General features: G+C 39.4%; 1 protein-coding gene across 2 annotated transcripts in view; it reads left to right on the top strand.

Moving 5' to 3' along the window:
- Positions 1–23,271, top strand: part of tmem182a (transmembrane protein 182a) — a 47,360-nt gene extending 24,089 nt beyond the window's left edge. The window contains exons 1-4 of one of the 2 annotated variants that reach the window (XM_072263225.1): positions 1,415–1,481; positions 1,733–1,831; positions 4,344–4,481; positions 19,635–23,271. In XM_072263225.1, the coding sequence (XP_072119326.1) occupies positions 1,430–1,481; positions 1,733–1,831; positions 4,344–4,481; positions 19,635–19,861 (516 nt within the window). In that variant the 5' untranslated portion in view covers positions 1,415–1,429 and the 3' untranslated portion in view covers positions 19,862–23,271. Of the gene's footprint in view, positions 1–1,414; positions 1,482–1,732; positions 1,832–4,343; positions 4,482–19,634 lie in introns of those variants that run through there. The other variant, XM_072263224.1, reaches the window with a different exon arrangement.
- Positions 23,272–23,485: the final 214 nt, after the last annotated feature.

Genomic DNA, 23,485 nt, shown 5'->3' with positions numbered 1-23,485 from the left:
CAGTTATTGAGGATGGCCTACTCTAGGCAGATTTACAGCTGTGCCATATTCTTTCCATTTCTTGATGATTGACTTAACTGTACTGCAAGGGATATTCAAAGGATATTGCTGTATCCATTCCCTGACTTATGCTTTTCAATAACCTTTCTGTGGAGTAGCTTGGAGTGTTCTTTTGTCATCAGAGTGTAGTTTTTGCCAGGATACTGACTCACCAGCCATTGGACCTTCCAGATACAGACGTATTTTTACAATTGAAGCACCTTGATGGCACGTAGGGCTCCAAAAACAGATCTCCATTTAACAAATTATGTAACTTTTAAAACCAATTGGCTGCACGAGTGATGATTTGTTGCGCCATATTAGAGGGGTGAATACTTACGCAATCAAATATTTTATGTTTTATATTTGTAATTAATTTAGATCACTTTGTAGAGATCTGTTTTCAATGTCAAAAAAGGCCTAATTAAATCTACAGTGATTCAATGTTGTAAAGCAATAAAACATGAAAACTTCCAAGGGGGGCTGGGGGTGAACACTTTTTATAAGCACTGTAGGCCTCAAGGGGCAGTCTCCATCTGAAGCGCTCTTGGGAAGAAAATTGTTCACATTATTGGTTGTAATGCTGCTATATCATCCAACATCCAAGACAGCAGATGGTCAGGTGCACGTGCAGCCACACAGACCTTGTCTGACAGGTGAAGTCACTGAAGCCCAGAGCCGCAGTATGCTCCAGACAGTGTCACAGTCGGTAACGTCTCTGCATACCAGGTGAGATTGTCATACAGATGTGGAAAGTGTTCTACAATGTTATCATAGGTGGATGTTGCTGGTGTCGCCTCATCAACCAGTTGTGGCACGTTCTTCCATAGTTACAACAACGTTCACTAGGCAGATCATTAACCACAGAGTTGGACTTCCATCTGCTCCTGGAAGGGTTCAATTTACCCTGACTGAGCCAACCTCCAGCACCAGTGTAACCACAAGCAACATCGTGACAAGAAATTGACAGCCTGCAACCACTAAGGACTGATCACCAGTTTAAGCTAGTTGTTCCAATCCAAATCAAGCAATCACCTTCAAGAAGGAGTTGTTACAGTGGAAACAACCAACACCTATTGGTTGGTGAACAACCAATCCTAGATTGACTTTCACTGATTTGTCATTGTTCCTATCAACGTCTTGAACGTTCTTGGATAAATAAATGCACTTACAGATGTACTGTTGAGTTTTGAGATTTTTGTAGTTATGTTGTTTATACTGAATAAAGGTTTATTTCATGTTCTGGCTTTTTTCTGTCTCCAGGCATCAGTTCTCACGGTAGTTAAGGGTGAAGCAACACAGCAACATCTCAGGAACAGAAGGCTACTATTAGATGGCTCCTTGCACTCTTCCATAATCAAATGAAATGGAGTTTTGATTAATAACATGAATGACTAGCATAACTTTAAAATCTTTAAGAAATGTGGTCATTATGTTATCAGGTACGATGCCTTGAAATTATATTGTGGGATTAAAATATAATAAGATTGCATCAGGGGATAACAGAAATATTTTAAATGGTTTATGCAAAATAACATATAACTGACAATGCTGGTCTCAGATACTTCTATTCTAAAACTATAAATCATTAACTAGGTAAACCAGTTTATCATCAATGAATGGGAGACTTTGGCAGGCAGATGTTATAATCACTAAATGTTATTCACACTCTTGTATTTTCTTTATTCCTCAGCTAACAAACCTCCTTCAAAATACTGTACACAGGCTTACCTTCTCCCATTCCCCTTGACAACAGAAGCTCATAATTCCACAGTTTATGAGACTGCAATCAGTAAGTAAATATAAGTAATTACACTAAATTTTAGCAATGTCTTAGCAAATTTCAAGATAATGTTAATGTAACAGTGGTTATAAGAGATTCAGAAATTTGGCTTGTTGAAATAGCAAAGTGATTCGTTTTTGTTTATTTACACTAAAAAAGTTGTTAAGTAAGAGAGATCAAGATGATGAGATAATTCATGTGAATTTTATATTTTTCATGGATTGGTTTTATTGTTCTTGTACCAATATCGGGACTAACAGCCTCAATTCTACTTTTTTTAGCACAATCATCACCCACCATCAACATCCAGGGTGCGAGGCTAAGCCAGAAATCTAATTTAACTTGCATCATGGATACTGTGACTACAATAACAGGCCAGAATCTGAGTATCTTATGCAAAGTGATTCACTTTCTGGCTGTCCTAGGCCCTTCTACCATTTACAAAAGTTTTGCATATATTTAGTTTTCCAAGTGTATATTGAAAAACATTCAAAAAGATCTCAGCCTAAAGTGGAAAACCAAATCATTATAATCAGAAGAAAAGATGCTTCAAACAGAATTTCACTTATAATTATACAGCCTTAGCCTGAATAAATATAACACAAATCAGGTGAAATATTTATTACATGTTCCTTGGCAAATGGGGAGCATTTCATGAATTAATATAATGCCCAATATTGTCTATGATCTATCTGAAAGATTTTACAACTCCCACTGGTGTTTAATGGGAGTTTGCACCAAACAAAAATTTCATCTTATGCTTCACTCATAAATGATCTGCTCCAACTGATTGTCATTGCACTAATGGTCTGATGTTACCATGGCAACAATATCTCATTAGATTATAGGTTTCCATCCCTTAAACTGGTTGAAAGCTTTTATATTCCTTACGAGCTAGAACTAGGTATGGCCTATTGACTCGGCTTCAGTCATGCAAGGATAAAATTCAGGAAACTAAACAATTCTGGCAGAAAGAATTACAATTAACTGCCACCCCTGTTAGTACTCTGAACACTCATTCCCTCCACCCCCATTATAACTGCATTGTACACCACCTACAGCAAGCACTTCACTAACTTGCCAGGACTTATTTAGTCTCATCTTTTTGAGCTGCTGTGATAGGCTAATGGTAGTAGACATACGGTAATTCTAACAACTGTAGATCCCCATCCAAACCCCACATGATCCTGCGTTAGAATTAGATCAAAGTCCTTCATTGTTGCAGGGTCTAAATGCTATGGGAATTCTTTCAATGCCTGGAGCTGCCTATCACATTTTCAAGAGCAATTAGGCTATGGTTGCAAATGTAAACTTTTTAGAATTACTCATACCCCTTAAGTGAAGAAAACAAAAGAGCCACCTATCATTGAAAATTAAAAAGGGATTATATCGATGAGATCTTCCCAGGGATGTTTCATACTTTCCATGGACGGATATTATTTGGTTCAATGTCAATAAACTGCTGACAACCTTTCACATTTCTTTTTATGTATAAACAAATCATTACATGCCAATTAAAAGCAATATGGCCAATATGAGTTTTGCCTTACCATTGGAAAAGCTCATAACTGAACTCTCTAACCAAATGCTTAGGTATCTTGTCAAAATACACTAGTTTTCACTCCTTGATTCAGTTTACAATGTTTGTTGGTGATAAACTGCAGTAGATAATATTGGTTTAAAATTATTATATCAAATTATTATGTAAAACATTTGGAGAGAAATTTGTCATTGGTCTCCACAGCTGTGTGAGAATATCTGACACAGATTGTTGTGGAGGTGAGTCCAACTGACAGTACATTTGCATGTAAGCATTCAACTCAATGTTGAATTTTTGACTAGTTTCCCCCTTACCTGGAGGCTGTTTTTACTTTACCCTATCAGTAAGGAATGTGATGGAAAATTATCAAGTTGCATCAATGAGTTCAAATCCAACTGCTTTCAGTTTGACTGCATCCAGAGAGTCATAGCTTGGAAACAGTTCCTTTGGCCTTTCTCATTCATGCCAACTAACTTGAATCCCTGCGCTAGACCCATTTGCCTGTTTGTGGCCCATACTTTCCCTATCCATACACACATCTGAATTTCTTTTGTTCATTTATTTGTCGGGCTTTATCATTTACTTTGGCAGTTTGTTCCAAATACTCACTTAACATCTGTATGAAAAACCTGCCCCTTAGGACCCCTTTGAATCTTGCACACTTTAATCCATGAGCAAACAGCCCATTAAATCAACATCTTTTCCACTAACTTACACATCAATGCCTGCAGTCATTGGTGCATCTTTCTGCAATGTGACCAAGTCAGTATCATGAAATTCCCATGCTTCCTCCCCTATGGATAAAGGTAATGACTAAATGTAATATTCTGGAACATAAGAGATTCTGCATATGCTGGATAAACAGAGCACCACAAACAAAATGCTGGAGTAACTCAGCAGGACAGGCAGTATCTACGGAGAGAAATAAAGATTCCATCGTTTTATGAGTTGAACTAATGCACGTGCTGTTTGTGCTTTTAGTTTACCGTGGTTTCTGGTCTGTATTCATGTTGTTGGGTGTCATTGCTGCCATAGTAGGAGGCTTCATCATTATCTGCGCTGCTCCCTTTTCCAATTATAACCTCTACAAAGCAGGTGGTGGACTATTTCTATCTGCCGGTAAGTGGAATCTTTTGTAAATATTTTATAGGACCAGGCTACTTTGTGTTTATTACATAGCAAACACTCACTCAACTCCAAGTTTAACAAGGAATAGTGTGGCATGAATTTCATGTGACATGGATAGATTGAATTAGATAATGACTTCCTTTTCTATTTACGGTGCATCAATAGCCCAAAACATTATAAAATATTAACTTCTGTCGTCCATATTTTGATTAAGTAGTTAAAGTAAACTCTGTGCACTGGCACAGGCAGTGGAGCTGCTGACAAGATTTCCAGCAGCATGAGTTCCCTCTGGGTGCTGTGGTTTCATCCAACATCCCATCATATGCAGGTTGGTAAAGTCATAGAGTCATTGAGTACTACAGCATAGAAATAGGCCCTTCAGCCCACCTGATCCATGCTGGCTTGGTCTTCTGCCTAGTTCTATCTACCTTCACTCAACTAAAGTCCTGAGTGACGAAGTTGCCCCTCAGGTTCCGCTTGAATATCTCACCTGTCACCTTAAACCTATGACCACTAGTTCCAGTCTCACCCTACCTGAGGGATAAAGCCTGCTTGCATTCACCCATTGGACACCATTAATAATTTTATATACCTTATTCTCCTCTATTCCTGGGAATATAGTCCTAACATTCAAACTTTCCCTATAATTCAGGTCTTCAAGTTCCAGATCTAGCATTTTTAATATTTCAGTAATATATGAGTAATATTATAAATATATTGTTTGATTAGCATTCTTTGTTTAGATAATACATTGTGGGTTATATGTAAGAAGTACATGAATGGCATACGTCATTATGACACCACGTCATATGTGAGCACCTCACTTGAAAAAAACGAAAAAAAAGGACTAAATAGGCAAGCATCCCAGCTGTTATGTTTTCCTTTTGATTAGTTTCTGGAGTTGCAAAATATAACAGTGGCGGCAAGAAAGTTTTAAAATGAACCTGAACCTACTACTTCCCTGTTTTGCTTCAGAAGGGGCTACAAGTGTTCAAGTAAATAAATGTAGAAAACAGACAAAACTAACAAGCAACAAGTATGGCTGCTTGTTGAACAAATTGAGCGGCATTTTGAAGCACATGAAATAGCTGATGAAAAATGAGTGCCAGTGGTGCTGAGTACAATGGATGGAAAAGCATACAATTTACTAAGGACTTTAACTGCTCCAACTAAACCAGCCGAAATGAGCTTTGCTGATATTGTGAACATAGTGCAGGAACATTTAGAACCAAAGCCATTGTTGATTGAAGAACGCTTTAGGTTTCATAAACAGAATCAAAGGGAAGGAGAAATTGTCAATTTGGTGATGGACATAATGTTGCACTGAGTGATTGCTTAGTTTGTGGAATTGTACAAGAAAGCATTAAAAAATGGCTCTTAATTGAAGCACAACTCACGTTTAAGAGAGCAGTTGAAAACACTGTATCGACCAAAACAGCAGCCAAAGATGCAATTGAGTTGTAGTCAGCAATGAAAGTGAATGTGAACAAAATTGCAATGTCTGAACAGAAACCTGCCAGACTGTACAAATTGTGTTACCATTGTGGCAGGGGCTCACATAGACCAGATCAATGCAGGTTTAAAGGTAGAAAATGCAACTAAGTGGGACACATACAAACAGCATGTCAGGCATACAAATTTCAATGGACTGCACAGGGAAGAGAAAAAGTTAAAATGTTAAATTGGATTTTCTAAAAGAATATTAATCTGCATGCTGTTAATGAAAAATCTGATAATGATGAGAGTGACATAGGACTCCATAGCCTTGAGGTTTACAATGTGAAAACTGACAATTGACAGACAATATGGCTTGCATCAGAAGTGAATGGAAAATTAATTAAAATGCAATTGGGCACTGGCTCGGCTGTTCCAGTCATTCCTCAAAATGAGCTTGAACGGCATTTCAAAGATACCGAAATGAAGCCTGCAGATATCCAGCTTATACTGGAGGAAGGATATCTGTAGGAATGACATTTTTAGCAGTGAAATGCAACAAACAACAAGTTTCATTGGGCGTCTATGTGGTAAAAACATGAGGGCCAGCATTTTGGGGTTGTGATTGGCTGAGACAACTAAACTTGATTGCAGATCTATTTGCATGCCATAATCCTGACAATAGTGAACTGAAAGTGAATTAGGAAAGGCACTGGATGATGCTGCAGCAGTGTTCAAGATTCAAAGTCTGTATACTATATGCAGCCTTCAGAATTATTTCCTTACAGGCAGCCACAAAACAAGGAAACCCTATATAACCCATTAAAAAAAGACTGTTACAAACACCCAACTTGCAAAAACAAAAAATCATTCAAACAATAAAAATTAGCAAATAACAATCAGTACTGAAATTCATTAAATTGAGTCCGTAGTCATGAAGCCAGTCAGCACAGCGGCGGATTCAGGCACCCGTTTAGTTGCAAATCACAGCCTAAGTTCAGTACAGAGACAAGTGAACCTCACTAGTCAGCGAGCTGAACACTAGCCCATTCACCACCTCCGGCCCCGACACCCTGAACTTTTCAATCTGACCCAATGCTTAAATTGGCCAAACCTCAGGTTGTTCCATGCTGTTGGTCCTAGGCTCTGCCACTTCAATGCACTCTCGGCAAGCTTGACTCAAAAAGTTAAGTTAAGGCCATTGACAGGGTTTCCCTAATGTGGGGATTGAGAATTGTACTCCTCAAGCTGAGAGATAAAGTGTTGAGGGAGCTACAAGATGGTTAAAATGAAAGCACTAGCTAGAAGGTTTGGTGGCCTGGGATAGGTCAATAGTTTGAGCAGCTTCCCATACACTGTTCAGAATACGAACACTTCCAGGAGATGCCAAGAGCACTACTTCTCCCTAGCTTGGCAGAGAATTCAAGTGGATATTCATGGACAAATATTTCTTGCTAGTAATGGATGCAGCTATAGTGGCTAGAGGTGTTTCACTACAGTCTTGCCCATTGTTGATGTGTTGAGAAGCCTCTTCTCAAGGACGGGTGTTCTAGAACACTTAGCCAGTGACAATGGACCGCAGTTTGTTGAGGAACAGTTTCGGACTTTCTTGGAATAAGGCATATGACATCTGCACCGCACCACCCAGCTACAAATGGCTTGGCAGATAGGTTTATCTAGAGTCTAAAGAATATACTGCAAGCAATGTGACTAGAGCATGCTACAGTGAATCAGAACCCACCAGTTTCCTCTTTGCACATTGCAATGCAGCACACTACATAACCAACAGTTCACCAGCTACACTGTTCCTGGGTTGTTCTTTGCACTCACATTGCATCTTCTCAAGCCTAGTTTTTGAAGGAGTACGCAGTACAAGCAGCTGTGACAAACTGAGGGCTCCTCAAACAAGGATGTTTGATGTTTCACTCCTGATCAAGCAGTCCTGGTGAGCAACTACAAAGATAATCAGAAATGGGTACTTGGAAAGATTAAGGACAGAACTGGACAATTCTCCTACACGGTGAAGATTGTGTCCGATGTCATCTGGAGATGATACGTCAATCAGTTGAGGACAGCAGAATCAATTGCTAGAGAAAAAGGGATTCCATGCTGTCAAAACCACTTCCTGTAGTCCCAGAATCTACTCCTACAACCAACATGGAGGAGGCCTCACAGCCTGAGATAGTTTCAAAGCCACAAGCCTCACCTGCCAAGCAAAGTGACCATCCTTGTCAGGGAAGATATTACCCGCCAAGTGTAGTGTATTTAATATTTCCATAATATTTGAGTAATATTATAAATATATTTTGATTGTGCATTCTTTGTTTGTTTACATGATTTATTACGGGTTATATGTAAGAAGTACGTAACTGGCATACATCATTACATCACCACATTATATGTGAGCGCCTCATTAGAAAGAAAGGGGAAAATAAGGAAAGAAGGCATGTATCTCTACTCCTGTCTTTTTCTTTCAATTAGTTTCTGGAGTTACAAAATATATCACTAGCAACATCCTTGTAAATTTTCTCTATGCTTTCAATATTATTGATATCTCTCCTGTTTGAGGTAATCAATACTGCACACTGTACTCCAAAGTTGGCCTCGCCAATGTCTTATATAACATCACACATCCTGTACTCAATGCCCTGACTTAGGAAGTCCAATGTGCCAAACATTCTCTTTATGATGCTATTTAACTGTGATGCCTCTTTCAAGGAATTATAGTTCTGTCTTCCCAGGTCCCTGTGTTCAGGGCTTTACCATTCACTGTGGAAGTCCTACCCTGGTTTGTGCTCCTAAAGGGCAACACCTCACATTTGTCTGCATTAAATTCTATCTGCCATTTATCAGTCCATTTTCCCAGTTGGTCCAGATCCTGTTGCAAGCTTTGATAGTCTTCTTCGCAGTCCACTGCACCACAGTCTTGGTATCGTCTACAAACTTCCTGATCCAATCTAACATATCCTGAATGTGACCGGAACTGGACATAGACATGTGGTGCACAAGCCATCCAATGGGAAGAGAGCATCATAGACTTTAAACCAACCAATCACTGACTGGCATGACGGAAGTGGTTTTCAACCGGCAAATACGCCATGCCCCTCACAGGGCACTTCACCCCTTGAAAGTCGTGGCATTGTGACAATCCGGCCCTCAGGCTAGTAACCCCTCACAGATGCCCCATTAAAATACAGATACAAGACAAAATTATAATACCCAGTATTATAAGTCCTATAGTTACAACTCAGTGTATTATAGTAGTCCAGCAACTTTCCAGTGCCCCAAAAGGCCACCAGCTTCCCCCTGGAGCAGAAAGGTTATGGAACTGGTCCTTAGCTTTCATAATTTTGTTCACCGACTGTCTAATATGGTCAGCCAACTGTCTGACGTTTCCTGACTCATCAGGAGTATAGGCGCAGCATTCTTCGCCAATGACAGCACAAGTACTACCTTTCTCTGTGAGGAGGTAATCTAAGGCCACCCAATTCTACAAGGCAACCATTCAATTACCTCGGCCTATATCGGAGTCAATGCTTCCTCAGTATCTTTGTGAGCTATGGCCGTCTCATTAGCCAACATTTCCATCGCAAAGGCCATGCATATAATTATCTGGGACAACATAGTGGTACCATACGTGTGAAAGGCTACCATCCAAAACCATTCTGTCTCTCTCACTATGCCAACTAACATAGGCAGGGTGCTGATCCAGAGCACTGAGGTGTATGTACGTCACTGCATGTCCTGGATAGCAGCAACCATACCACCCGTTGGAAGCTACAGATAGGCCCGGGGGCTGCATATCCACTAAGTGCCATTCAGTCTCCTCGGAGTACCCACCTTGACAGTACCGTTTGGCAGAGACACGGCCATCCCAGGTACCATCCCTGCTCCCACTCTTTACATCCGGCTGACTACTCTAAATGTAATGTGGGAAAGCAGGTTTGAGGATCCAAAGAGTGGAACAGAAGACGCAGATTTAAAAATGGGTATGTTAAGTATTTATTTAGAAATGAACATTGAAACACTAAACTGGTCATCTAGCGAAACAAGTGTTCATCTAAACTACCCAAAACCACTCCATTGTACATTCAGTTACCTTTTAATTGAATAGATACTCTTGTAAATATTCCCAAATTATAAAACCGAAAAAGTAAGCATACTACGAACGGATACTTAACTAATCAAACGTGGGGGACTTGTCTGTGCCCGCAATGCTCTATCTCAGTAGTCCTTCAGTGGTGGTCATGACTTCAGCCTGACCAGGAAAGAAAGAGGGTGAACCTTTATATTCCCAAAAGTGCCTGGAACCGGAAATAGGCATTGTGATGCGCAATGGGAGAACAGCATCATAGACTTTAACTGAACTAATCACTGACCAGCATGATGGAAGTGGCTTTCAACTGGCAAATATGCCACATCCTCCACAGGACAAAAAGGGACTTAGGAAAGCCAGGAAGGGCCATGAAAATTCCTTGCCAAGTAGGAATAAGGTGAATCCCAAGGCATTCTATACATACATCAAGAGCAAGAGGATAACTAGGGAGAGGGTGAGACCACTCAAGGATAAAGGGTGGAAACATTTGCTCGGATGTGCAGAATGTGAGGTTCTTAGTGAGTACTTTGATTCAGTAGCTACCAAGGAAAAGGAAATGGAAGACCTGGAGATCACTGCTGAGTTTATATATATGTTTGGGCATTTAGAGGTCAAGGAGGAGGAAGTGTTGGGCTTCCTAATGAGTATTAAGGTGGATAAGTCCCCAGGGCCTGATGGACTTTACCCCAGGTTATTGAAGGACACAGGAGATGATTTTGCTGGGGCCTTGACCAGTATCTTTGTGTCCTCTCTAGCAACAGGTGAGGTCCTGGAGGACTGGCAAATAGCTTATGTTGTACCTCTGTTTAAGAAAGGAACAAGAGAAAGTCCTGGGAACTATAAACCAGAAAGTATCACATCAGCTGTAGGGAAATTGTTGGAGAAATTCTTAGGGATAGGATACATTTGATATGTTTGGAAGCCCATGGTCTAATTAGGCAGAGCCAGCATGGCTCTGTGTTTGGCAGGTCATCTCTTACCAACTTGATTGAGTTTTTTGACAGGATGATGAGAAAGATTGATGAGGGTGGGGTAGTGGATGTTGTTAACATTGGATTTTAGTAAGGTGTTTGACGAGGTTCCTTATGGGAGGCTTACCCAGAAGATGAAGATGCATGGTGTCCACAGCGAATTGGCTGTTTGGATTTAGAACTGGCTTGCACATAGAAGGCAGAGGGTAGTGGTTGAAGGGACTTATTTGAGCTGGAGGTCTGTAAAAAGTGGTGTTCTGCAGGGAACTCTGCCGGGAACTCTCCTATTTGTGATGTATGGGTGCGTTAGGAAGTTTGAAGAAGATACCAAGATTGGTGGAGTTGTGGATAGTGTAGAAGATTGGCAAAGAATACATTGCAGTATAGATCAATTGCAGACATAGGCAGAAAAGTGGCAGGGAGTTTAACCCAGATAAATGTGAGGTCTTGTACCTTGGTAGGACAAATATAAAGAGAGAGTACACAGCTAAAGGCAAGATCCTTAACAGTGACACTGAACAGACTGATCTTGGAATCCAAGTTCATAGCTCCTTGAAAGTGGCTGCACAGGTCGATAAGGTGGTTAAGAAGGCTTATAGAATGCTTGTTTTTAATAGTCGAGGCATTGAATTCAAAAGTCTAGAGGTTACGTTGCAACTTTTTAAAACTCTGGTTAGGCCATATATGGAGTATTGCATACAGTTCTGGTCACCCCACTATAGGAAGGATGTTGAGGCTTTGGAGGGGGTGCAGAAGAGGTTTACCAGGATGTTGCCTGGTTTAGAGGGTGTGGGCTACCAGGAGAGGCTGGATAAACTTGGGTTGTTTTCTCTGGAGCGGCAGAGGCTGGTGGGAGATCTGATAGAGGTGTATAGGATTCTGAGAGGTATGGATAGAGTAGACAGGGAATATCTGTTTCCCAAGATGAAATGACATACCACTGAACGTGGGGGGTGGGGTGTAGATTCAAGGGGGATGTGAAGAGTAAGTTTTTTACTCGGAATGGTGGATTTCTGGAATACGCTGCCTGGTACAGCGGTAGAGGCAAATACATTAGAGGCTTTTTAGAGATATTTGGATAGGCACATGAATGTAAGGAAGATGGATGGATATGGACATTGTGTAGGTAGAAGGGATTAGTGTCTGGGTGTTTTCAATTTGCTTTTTAGCTGGGTCAGCACAATCATTGTTGGCTGAATGGCCTGTTTCTGTGTTGCACTGTTCTATGTTATATGTTAGAAACATTGAAGAAGCATCTAGGGAAGCATGAATCAGTAAGGTAGAAAAATCCATGGACTAAATGAGGGTAAAAAGAGACCAGGATAAATAAGTACAAAGTTTAGCAAGGACGTTGTAGGCCAAAGGGCCTATTCTTTGCCATGCAACTCTGACTTAATGACACTTTATGCCAAATTTTGACTTTTATTTGTTGTTAAGCTATTCAAATTCTCAGCTGTCTTCACTGGATTTGAGCCGGTATTCTCTAGCTCGTTAGTTCCCATTTACAACACTTTGACGGTTATGTTACTAGATTTCTGAGCTTCTCGGAGTGCTGCAATTAGCATGTCAGTTCAATTTCACCAGCTCTATGAACTGATAAACCAATGCAATATTTGTGAAATAATATACATTGTTACTGTTATCTCTTAAAATGGATTAAGTTTATCAGCTCTAGGATAGGATATCTTGGGTCTGTAAAATTCACACGTATTAAACAGATTTCAATAGCAAATTCTGCCTAACTGATAAAAAGAATAAAGGCTGGCAATCGTTTTGCATCTCTCTTAATTCTGGGTTTCTCAAACTGGCATAGGACCAATTAAGTGTATCTACAGTGCAGGCACAGTTAGATGCAAATCCAACTGTCCCACAAACACCAATGTAATAATAATCCATTAATTTGTATTTGGTAGTATTCATTGAGGGTTACATACCCACTGTTCGGATAATTTAAATGACGGCCCAGATAGTCTGGGAGCTCCTCTCTCCATGATGCCTCAGCTGTGAGACTGCCCCTGGCTGCTGTGCTTTGTGTCTGTGAACTGTGCAACGATTTGCCCCATGAATATGATGAACTGATACTGAGGTTTTTGGCCTACTCCGGCTGTTCCAAGGATTTGTATCTAAGGTCTCAATTTGGTTCAGAATGCTGCTGTTGCTTACTTCTATTGTTTGCATGATTGGTGTTATTTTTCTCTTTCTCTGTGCACATGGGAGTTTGTCTTTATTTTTATTTAATTGTTTTTTTCGGGTGTCTTGCTTTGTGGTTGCCTGTAAGCTGCCGAGGAAGTCATTCTTGACCTCTCCAAATTGGCTCGGCGCTTAGAGTGATCCAACCTCGCTCGAGCCTGAGCACCCTGCCTTTCCAGTTTATTTGGGCCACCGTAGTAGCTTGTATTAGGATCTGGGCCCTGCTGTGGCGAATTGACATCATTAAGACAGCTGTGAATGAATGTGTCCTCACTAAATCATGCAGAGTCTTCCCCGGTCAGAAGCTCTGGATGAACTATGAGATATGAGATCTGCTGGGGGCCACATCAGAGGCATTCAAGTCTGGAGACCAAGAGAGCTGCAGGAGTTACAGGTGTGATCTCCGGAAAGCCATCTCATGGGCAAAGTGGAAATTCCAGACCAAACTTGAATCGATGAAGGAAGCTCGACAACTGTATCAGGGCTTGAGTGCTACCTCCCCCTACAAAGTTAAATCAAGCGACACAGGAGACATCAGGGCTTCTCTTCCAGACGAGCGCAATGCCTTCCATGCTCACTTTGAGTGTCAGAACATGGAGAAACCATCGCAAACCCCCACATCCCCCAATGATCCTATGATCTCAGTCTCTGAAGCTGACATGCAGGCTGCCTTCAGGAGGATGAATCCATGGAAAGCATCCGGACTGGACAGAGTACCTGGCCACATAATAAGACCTGTGCTGACCAACTGGCTGGTGTGTTCACTGAGATCTTTAACCTCTCACTTCAGTAGTGTGTGGTACCCACCTGCTTCAAGCAGGTTTTAATTGTACTGGTGCCCAAGAAGAGCATGGTGACCTGTCTAAATGATCAACACCCAGTTCAAAAATTCAAAGTACATTTATTATCAAAGAATGTATAAATTATACAACCTTGAGGTTGGTTTGCTTACAGGCAGCTGCACAGCAAGAAATCTGAAAGATCTCAGTTAAACAAAACTAATGACCAACCCCAAATCAGCATAGGGAAACAGGGAAAAAAACACAAATCATGCAAAGAATAAGAGCAGCAGCAATAGCAGCGACAAGAACATTCGGAACCAAATTGAGTCCTTACATCCAAATCCCCAGAGCGGTATGGAGTAGGCCCAAAGCCTCGGTATCGGTTCATCATGTTAGTGGGGCAAATTGCCACAATGTTTGCAGGCATGATGAACCGTAGACGGGGGCAGTCTCACAGCCATAGCATCGAGGAGACAGGAGCCCACAGTCAATCTGGGCCAGTGTTTAAATTGTCCAAATAGAGGATTGTACCTCGCATTAGGACCCAGGCTCTGCTGCGGTTCCTCACACTAGGCCTAGATTTTGCTGCCAAGGAAGCCACTCCCGAACTCTCCAAGTTTGCTTGGCGCTTAATGTGATCCAACCTTGCCCAAATTTTGACACCCTGTCTTTCCAGTCTAACTGGGCTGGCGTTCAGATTGCCAAACAGCAGATTGTACCTTGCTGCAATGATTCACACAGTGCCTAGCACAAGCCACCAGCGATTTGCTGCGGGCCTAGATTTTGCTGCTGAAGACACCTTTCTCAACCTGTCAAAATTGGCTCGGCGCTTTAAGCGACCCACCCTCATGCCTGGGTTAGTTGGACGGGCATCAGAACTCCTCTGCCTCGTCTTCTCCTCTCCAAATCGTTCTCTCTAACCAACACGGCTCCAACACCAAGTGCGCCGATTTTGCAGTGCACCTGCAGGGCACATCTCCCAAACTTGCTCCATCCTTACTCACCTCCTCAAAGTTTGCAGTGATTGGTTCCCACAATTTACTTAGAAAAAGTGCTACTAATAATGATTTTAATTAAATTCCTTTGCTTTCGAACTACCAGTAAGCTGTCACACATCTTAAATTTCACTCATGGAAGTTTCACTTAAATCCATAGTGAGGATGGTGATGAAATATATCAGCCTCTGCCTGAGAAGTGACTTGGATCTGCTCCATTGTGCATGCTGGAACAACAGGTCCACAGCAGATGTCATATCATTGTCTCTTCACTCAACCCTGGAACATCTGGACTGCAAAAATACATGCTCGTTATTAACTACAGCTACGCATTCAATACCATCATTCCCTCAAAACTAATCAATAAGCTCCAAGATCTTGTCTCAATACCTCCTTGTGCAATTGGATCCTGGATTTCTTCCACGATCCTGGATCTCCTCCATGATCTCCATCAGCACTGGTGCACCACAGAGCTGTGTGCTTAGTCCCCCGCTCTGCTCACTTTACATCTACGACTGTGGCTAAGCACAGCTCCAATGCCATATTCATGTTTGCTGATGACACCACTGTTCTAGGCCGAATCAAAGGTAGTGATGAATCAGCCTATCAGAGGGAGACTGAAAATTTGGCTGAGTAGTGTTGTAGCAACAACCTCTCACTCAATGTCAGCAAGACCAAGGAGCTGATTCTAGATTTCAGGAGAGGGAAACCAGAGGTCCACGAGCCAATCCTCAATGGAGGATCAGAAGTAGAGAGGGTCACCTACTTTAAATTCCTGGGTGTTGGTATCTCAGAGGACCTATCCTGGACCCAGCACATAAGTGCAATTGCGATGAAAGCATGACAGCACCTCTACCTCCTGAGAAGTCTGTGGAGATTTGGCATGACATCTAAAACTTTTACAAATTTCTATAGATCTCTAGTAGAGAGTATATTGACTGGATACTTCACAGCCTGGTGTGGAAACACCAATGTCTTTGATTGGAAAATCCTACAAAAAATAGTAGGTTCGGTCTAGTACATTACAGGTAAAACCGTTCACCACAGCTACGTGAAATCCTGTCATAGGAAAGCAGCATCCATCATCAGGGAACCCCGCCACCCAGGTCATGCCCCCTTCTTGCTGCTGCCATCAGGTAGAATGTACAGGTGCCTCAGGACTCACCACCAGGTTCAAGAATAGTTACTACCACTCAACCATCAGGCTCTTGAATAAAAAGAGATAACTACACTCATTTGCCCCATCATGGAAATGTTCCTACAACTAATGATCATATATTAAGGACTCTTTATCTCATTATCTCCTGTTCTCATTATTTATTGCTATTTATTTATATTTGTAGTTTGTTGCCTTCTGCACTTTGGTTGATCTTGCTTTGATCCTATTATAGTTACCATTCTATAGATTTTCTGTGTATGGCCACAAGAAAATTAATCTTAGGATAGTAAATAGTGATATTTATGTACTTTGAGAATAAAATTTACTTTGGAATGGAATTTGATACAATGTCAAAAACATTGCCTTCTTACTTTACTGGAAATTCCATCCTGTTACAAGAAATAGCTTGGCCACTTTCCAGCTTCATCTTGGTCAAACTCTCACGTTCAATTCAGATTTAAAATGCAACAGCTGTTCCAACATGTTGCAGAATGAACAAGCAGATCCAAAAAAAAATAGATTGTGCTGGAATCCAATTGTATTTTGAGAAAATTTAGTTCATTTTGCAACATTTTAATAAAATAATCCCAAAATAATCAACTAATGTCAATTTGTCTTTCTAATAAACTGAGCTAAAAATCAAAACATCTAAACCTTGAGGAAGAAATTTGAGTGTGGCATATTTTTAATACCTTGTGGTCTAATTGCAAAAACTCAAATGAGATTTCAGTTCTGCCACCAGATGGAAGACCAGATAAAGTTTCTGCACTTTAAATGAGAGGACAAAAGTAATAATGGTTGCAAGATAAAAACGTAGATATTCCTGTCAATGTGGCAAATATGTTCAGCTCCGTGGTAAAAGCAGGAAACATCAGGGGCCTATGAAAGCAAGGGTTAATTTTAGTTTAAGCATGTTCAGTAGAAAATTAACATAATCAGATTAGCTATTCACTATACATGTTACCACACCTTATGAGGGATGTGCTAAAAAGGGAGAGGTGACTTTTTAAGATTGTTTTTGCGGCGAGTAGTTTAGTACACCAAGCAGAGGGTGTTACCTGTGAGCTGTATCTCCATCTTTCTTGGTGAAAATGGTCTGGGGAATATTTAAGGTTAGTCTAGATCTCTGGGAAGTCTGAGGCTGCAACATGCCATCTGGTGGCATCGCTTTAACATCATTTATTTTGAAGTTAACTGAAGTTCCTGTTCCACACAGACAAGTTTCATTTGGGTTTAACTTTCATGGTGCCAAGACATTAAATTTCTGGGTTCTCTGAGTCCTGACTTGTGCCTTCTCGCTTGCCTCACCCCTACTCCATGTTGGATACGGACTGATTAGGGGTTCTGTTCCCTGCACAATATTAATGATCCAGTAACTCGCATTTGCATAGCAGCTTAACTGCAGCTAAATATCACAAGCTGCTTCATAAAAATAGTAGCAAAAGAATGTGGCACTGTGTGCTTTAAAACAATATAGTTTAATTAAATAAATAATTTCCAGGGAGAAATACCAAGATTGTATGTTCAACCATATCAATCACTGCTGGTGGTTAGGAAGAATGAGGCAGGATAAAACATTTTTGCTGTTGTCATTCTGGGTGCAATTATTAATGTTGCTAAGAGCTTTTCTGATAATATGGTGAATGGAAACCTGATTGGAGGATATAGACAATTCGTTCTGGAAGAAAAAGGTTACTATTATGGAAAGATTCAATATACTCAGAGAAATTGGAGAGGAAATGGAGGCTGGAGAATTGATGGTAGTTTGCAAAGATGGAGATCATTCCAAAACATAAGTTCATTAAGGTAGTAGAAGGGAAAGACACTGACTGAAAGCAGAATATTGCTAAGTTTACAGAGAAAGTGTAGTGCAGGCAGACAATAAGGTGGAAGGGACTGTGAAATCAAGAGATCATCTTTATAGTATTAGAGGCTTCTTCAAGATAATACCAACAGGGAAGAAGCTGTTCTTAAGCCTGGGGCTGTGTATTTTCAAGTTTTTTTAAAAGTTCTACATGGTAGAGGGGGAAGTAAGAATGACTCGGGTGGGAGGGGTGTTTGAATATGTTGGCTACTTTACTGAGGCAGCAAAAAGTGCATATTAAATCCTACATATGTATTCTGCCCCAGTTCCTGAAGTCAATGACCAAGTTTGCCTCACTTCCTGAGGTCAATGACCAGATCTTTTGTTTTGCTGACATCAAGGGTGGCTCTCTGTCTCCTTTATGTATCCTATCTCATCATCATTTGAGTTCTGGCCCACTGCAGTGGTGTCATCTGTGAACTTGTGGATGGAGTTAGAGCTTAATCTGGCCAAAAAGTCCTGAGTTTATACAGAGTAAAGTAAGGGGCTAAGGATGCAGCCTTGTGGGATATGAATGTTTGGAGTGACATGGGGAGGTTGAGGGTTGGAATTGCAGGCTTTATGAGAGTGGAACTGGGTTACCAGACAGCAGGAAGAGACTGAAATTGGCCAAAAATTTCTATTAAGGATATTGGATGAGGACTGGTGTTATGGGAAGATACGTGGGGAAGTGCCGACCTTGTGGATGAGTACGTTACTATAAAAAGTACTTATCTCCTGCAGCCAGCTGTTCCTGTCACTACTGAGCTACTTGGGCTTGCCTTGAAAGCAAACATGCATGTATATATATACACACACACACACACACACACGCACACATTCCACTTGACCCTTTTATATAGAGTTTATGTAGAGGGTCATTAGAAGCAATAGTGATTTTCCCTAAAATAACTGATCCCTACTAATAATCAATTTTTAACTATCATTTCCTTTCTTTGGTTTCCATGTCTTTTCCCAATGATGTCCTAGTCAGCTGTCCACCTCCCAACAGCCATTAGTTTCACAAGAAAATAATAGGTACAGGGATAAGCCAGCTTTTCCAATATGTAATATACAACTGTTCTAAGAGATGATCTAAAATGAATATCCTAGTTGATTCACAGCTCCTATCTTCGACCTGTGTCTGGCTCCCAAAATACAGTTCTAAGTGGACAAAAGCGAATAATATAGATTGGCCAAAGTATCTGCTTTGACAGGGTGATTCGAATTGCCCATTTCTGTACTGTACAACACTATGACACTAAAATGGGCATCCAGTTTCGTGAATGATAATGATGTTTCTTTGTCATGTTCACATCTTAGGAATTTTCAGATTTCCCCCAAAATGCCCCTGCTTTGTCCTTCATGTTTCTCTCTCAAAATCATCAGCAGAAAATGTCATGTTGCATGTTTCTCTCAATTTTATCCTGTACTCTGACTCCTTTTTAATATTTATTTATGTCTAAAACAAAATAGTGAGCTAAGCTAAAATAAATGATATGTATGTAACTAAATTTAGAATCTGGCACTCCTGGCTGGCATAGAATGAAAAGTAATCAATTAATCAAAGCTGATGGTGGTAATGATACAGAGTAAATATAGACAAAATAGTATTTAAGAGGAGTTACAATTGAAAGCAAGTAATTAAAGAAAACTATTTTATTTTCCTTCCAGGTGTTATATTCACAGTACTCGTCATTATGTACGTCATCTGGATCGAAACCGTCATTGATATTCAGGAATACATTCAAAAACAGAGAAATCAGCTCTGTTTTGATTTTGATCTGAGCATTCAGTATGGATGGTCTTTCATACTTGCACCCATTGGGATATTCTTCTCCTTGCTGGCAGGCTTGCTGTTCCTCCTTGCGGGTCACGCTATTCAAGTTCATTACGATTAAAAGACAACTTTTTTGCATTAAAAATATAACTCAATGCTTTTAGTACAAAGAGGGTGGCAAATGTTGACATTAGAAATGAAAATTAATTTATCTGTCTCATCAAACAGCATTCTGGTGATTTACCAAAAACTTGTTTTAATTTAAGTTTATTTACCTGTTGATTTAATTTAGAAGTAGTTGCAAAAATGAAGTTGTTGTAAAATTAAAAAAAATAATATCAGATCAACTATTTTGAAGCCTTGCAGTGTTAGTTTGAAAAATAATAATCACTTTCTATATAATAAGGAAAGAGACGGTATTGCTTTGCTTGGTAAGTTATAACTGACAAATGACTGTACAATAAGGAATTCATTTTCTCTTGATTTCTCATAAGGCAAATATTATGAGACAGTTGAATGCAGTACTTGCAATGGTTTAATTTGTTAGAATTATTGGGGGTAACCTTTTGGTTGCTGGTATTACTTCCAATATAAACATGATACCAACAATGGTGTTCATTTCCATATTAAAACAGCACTTCATTGGAGATGATATTTACCAGATATTATAGATTCATGGCAATAGGAGTTCATGTATGAACTAGTCTGTAAGTTCATTTTCAGCCCATACTTTACTCATGGAAAATTCATTTTGCAAATTTTGAGCATTTAGTATTTCCATAAATATTTCTTTTGAGCTGTTGACCACATGTACAAAACAAAACTGGTGCCAGTGGAGTAAACCAGTTGTCAATTCCAACAAGAGGACACGATAGTGAACTTTAATTAAATTGATGGCTAAAGGTAGAATGAATGTAAAATTGTTATGCAAATTCCTGTTTCCAACAAAGAAACATTAATTTCAGATCATATACTGGAGTTATACCAAATAAGGACAGACAAAAATAACTGCATACACTTGTTCAAAATGACTGTAAGGCAGGCTTTCTGTTCCATTTAGTTGACTGGCAACTATCCTCATTGCAAGAACTTACTGTTCTGTAGTCAGAAGCTCTTAGACGGAGCAATGTAAAGATCTTTGTGTTTTAGGAGAATAATGAATTGCGCATGGCTCTGTAATGTGTGTACTTAATGCATGAACCCCACTTACCTTACATACACTGATGGTGCCTTCTACAAAACTATTTCAGCGATTGTAGATAGTGTTGGAGCCTCACTCAGTTGGGCATTTTAGATAATTCATCCTGATTGGCTGAATGATCAACACAAGGAATGTTTCAAATACTCATTATAAGAAATGAGAAAGAGGTATGCCAATAATCTTAGGTCAAATGTCCAGTATCTAATAATCCCTGCTTGCACCACTTTGAAAAATACCTGTTCATTAGTGATGGTGATGTTTGAGAAGATTCCACTTCATACTAATAAGCTTAGAATTCCATTCACTTACCATAAACTATATGTTCCCTCTGAGACTTCCTAGCTCTGTCAGTAGGGTTAATTCAATGTTAAACAATGTGAACTGAAGCATTTTCAAGCATCTCCCATGTTGCTAAGCCTTAAAGGCAGAAATGACAAACATTTGTTTCATTTATGATGAGTTATATTCAAATCATTCATTGATGCAACATATTGAACTTGTTTGTAAAAAAGAATTTGTCCCTATTATGAATTTCTGCAAAATGTCTTAATGTCTACAACATTACAGGTGTCTTAGTGCTCCTGTGGTTTAATTTGCCCCATATTTAACAGTGATGTGATTTAAACAATATTTCTCATCCTTTGAGCTTATATTATTCTTTATGTATTTTTTGATTTGGTCTGGGGCAGGGATGCTAATAATGTGAGTGACAGCCATCACAGTATGTATGATATAGATTTCTGTATGCTGCACAGTTAGAATATTCCATTGGGAGAACAAAAGTATAGTTGCTGACTATTATTATAGTTCACTCTTGCAGACAGTCCAAGCATCACATTTTCATAATGGTTTAAGAGAATATTGAGCTCCCATAACTCACTATTTGGAATGAAGTATAATTTGCTTTTTTTAATTCAAAAATGTCTCCTATGCAAGATTCAAGTGACAAATGCAAACTAGCCATGTTCTTGGCATGGACTTTAAGAATTGCATGCATACTGTAAATCAAATAGCCTGTTCTCATATTGACGTCACAATAATTGGGAATATGTTGCTTCTTTATTGGTATTTTTAGAACTAATCCAAAATCCCCAACATCACTTTTGATCAATGACCATTTATTTTGCTGTTGAAGAATTTAATTTTCTTCTAAGATATTAAGAGTGACAACCAGAACCCTTTCTGGTTGCTTTGCTAGCTTACAGGAGCAAATGATAATATGGCACCATACAGAGGAAGTGTTTTTGCTTGTGAAATAAGTAACCCTGACAAAGCAGACATGAATTCCCTCTGGGGATGATCTGCTCAGCTCTTGTAAATTTGGTAGAGATTGGCAGAAATCTCATCACCACAAATAAATGTGATCTCCACTGATATTCCTGTGATGGACATATCGACCAGGAGAAGTTCCAAGGAAATTCCTTGTTATATTGTTGTAATCATGGAGAAGTTTGAAAATGTTCTGTTATTTCACATAGTATTAGGCAATTGTGTCAACATATACTGCCAGAGAAAAATATCCTGTGTTACGGCTGGTTGACTGGTTATCTGGTAAAATGGGACATTCACACGTTAGACAACATAACTGTTTTCAGTACAATTAATTAAGCTGTTTTTACACAAAGAGTAAGTTTCTTTCTGCAAAGTTACAATACTAGTATCAAAATTTGAAATCAATTTCTCTGGAAGGCAAGTTGGGAAAATTCATATTAAGTGCAATGTGAAAAATAACAATTGTAGTTCTCCCCTGCATCTCAGAAAATATGTCCATAGGTGCTGCCTGGCCAGCTGAGTTCCTTCAGCATTTTGTGTGTGTTGTTTGGATTTCCAGAATCTGCAGATTTTCTCTTGTTTCAGAAAATCTGTCCAGCTGTTTTGATATGATAGGATTTGATATGATATTTTGATATATAGGCTTGGGATAGATCTGTGAATCATTATTAAACAAAACAGGTAGCAATATTATTACATTTTTACAGAAGCATAATTTTCATTTTCCTTATTCAATAAAATTGATGTATGTCTTTACCTGTCATAATCACCAAGAAACTTAGACAAAATATTTAAAGGATATCTTTCCATAATATGCACATTTACCTAACTTATTTGTTTGATTTTTGATGTTTTATTCTCCTTTAAATATTTTTCAACAGGAGTATTAACCAATTATTGTATTGAATTTCTTTGAACTGTTTACATATTATAATGTGTAAGTCAGATTTGTGCCCTGTTGCTGCGTTTGCTTTTCTTTGTTATTTATTAAAAATAATTTGAAGCAATTGTTCCCTTCAACAGCTGGGAATTTATTTCAATAAAATATTTGCAACTGATGTCTTGTTCACACTTTCCCTATTCATTTTTAGAAACAAGTTTCACATGACAATTTATTTACCACAAGAATACCGAAAACGCTAAAACAAAATGCATTACTGAAAAGTTCAGTATTTTAGCGATTACTTCAGTTTCACTTCCAATAGTAAGAGCTAAAGGACACAGCTTCAGAATAGGAAGCACGTTCCTTTCAATAAGAAATGAGAAATGCTT

The sequence above is a fragment of the Mobula birostris genome, chromosome 7, assembly GCF_030028105.1.
Source record: "Mobula birostris isolate sMobBir1 chromosome 7, sMobBir1.hap1, whole genome shotgun sequence".
In the NCBI taxonomy this organism is placed as follows: Eukaryota; Metazoa; Chordata; class Chondrichthyes; order Myliobatiformes; family Myliobatidae; genus Mobula; species Mobula birostris.
This window is presented reverse-complemented; position numbering and strand designations above follow the sequence as displayed.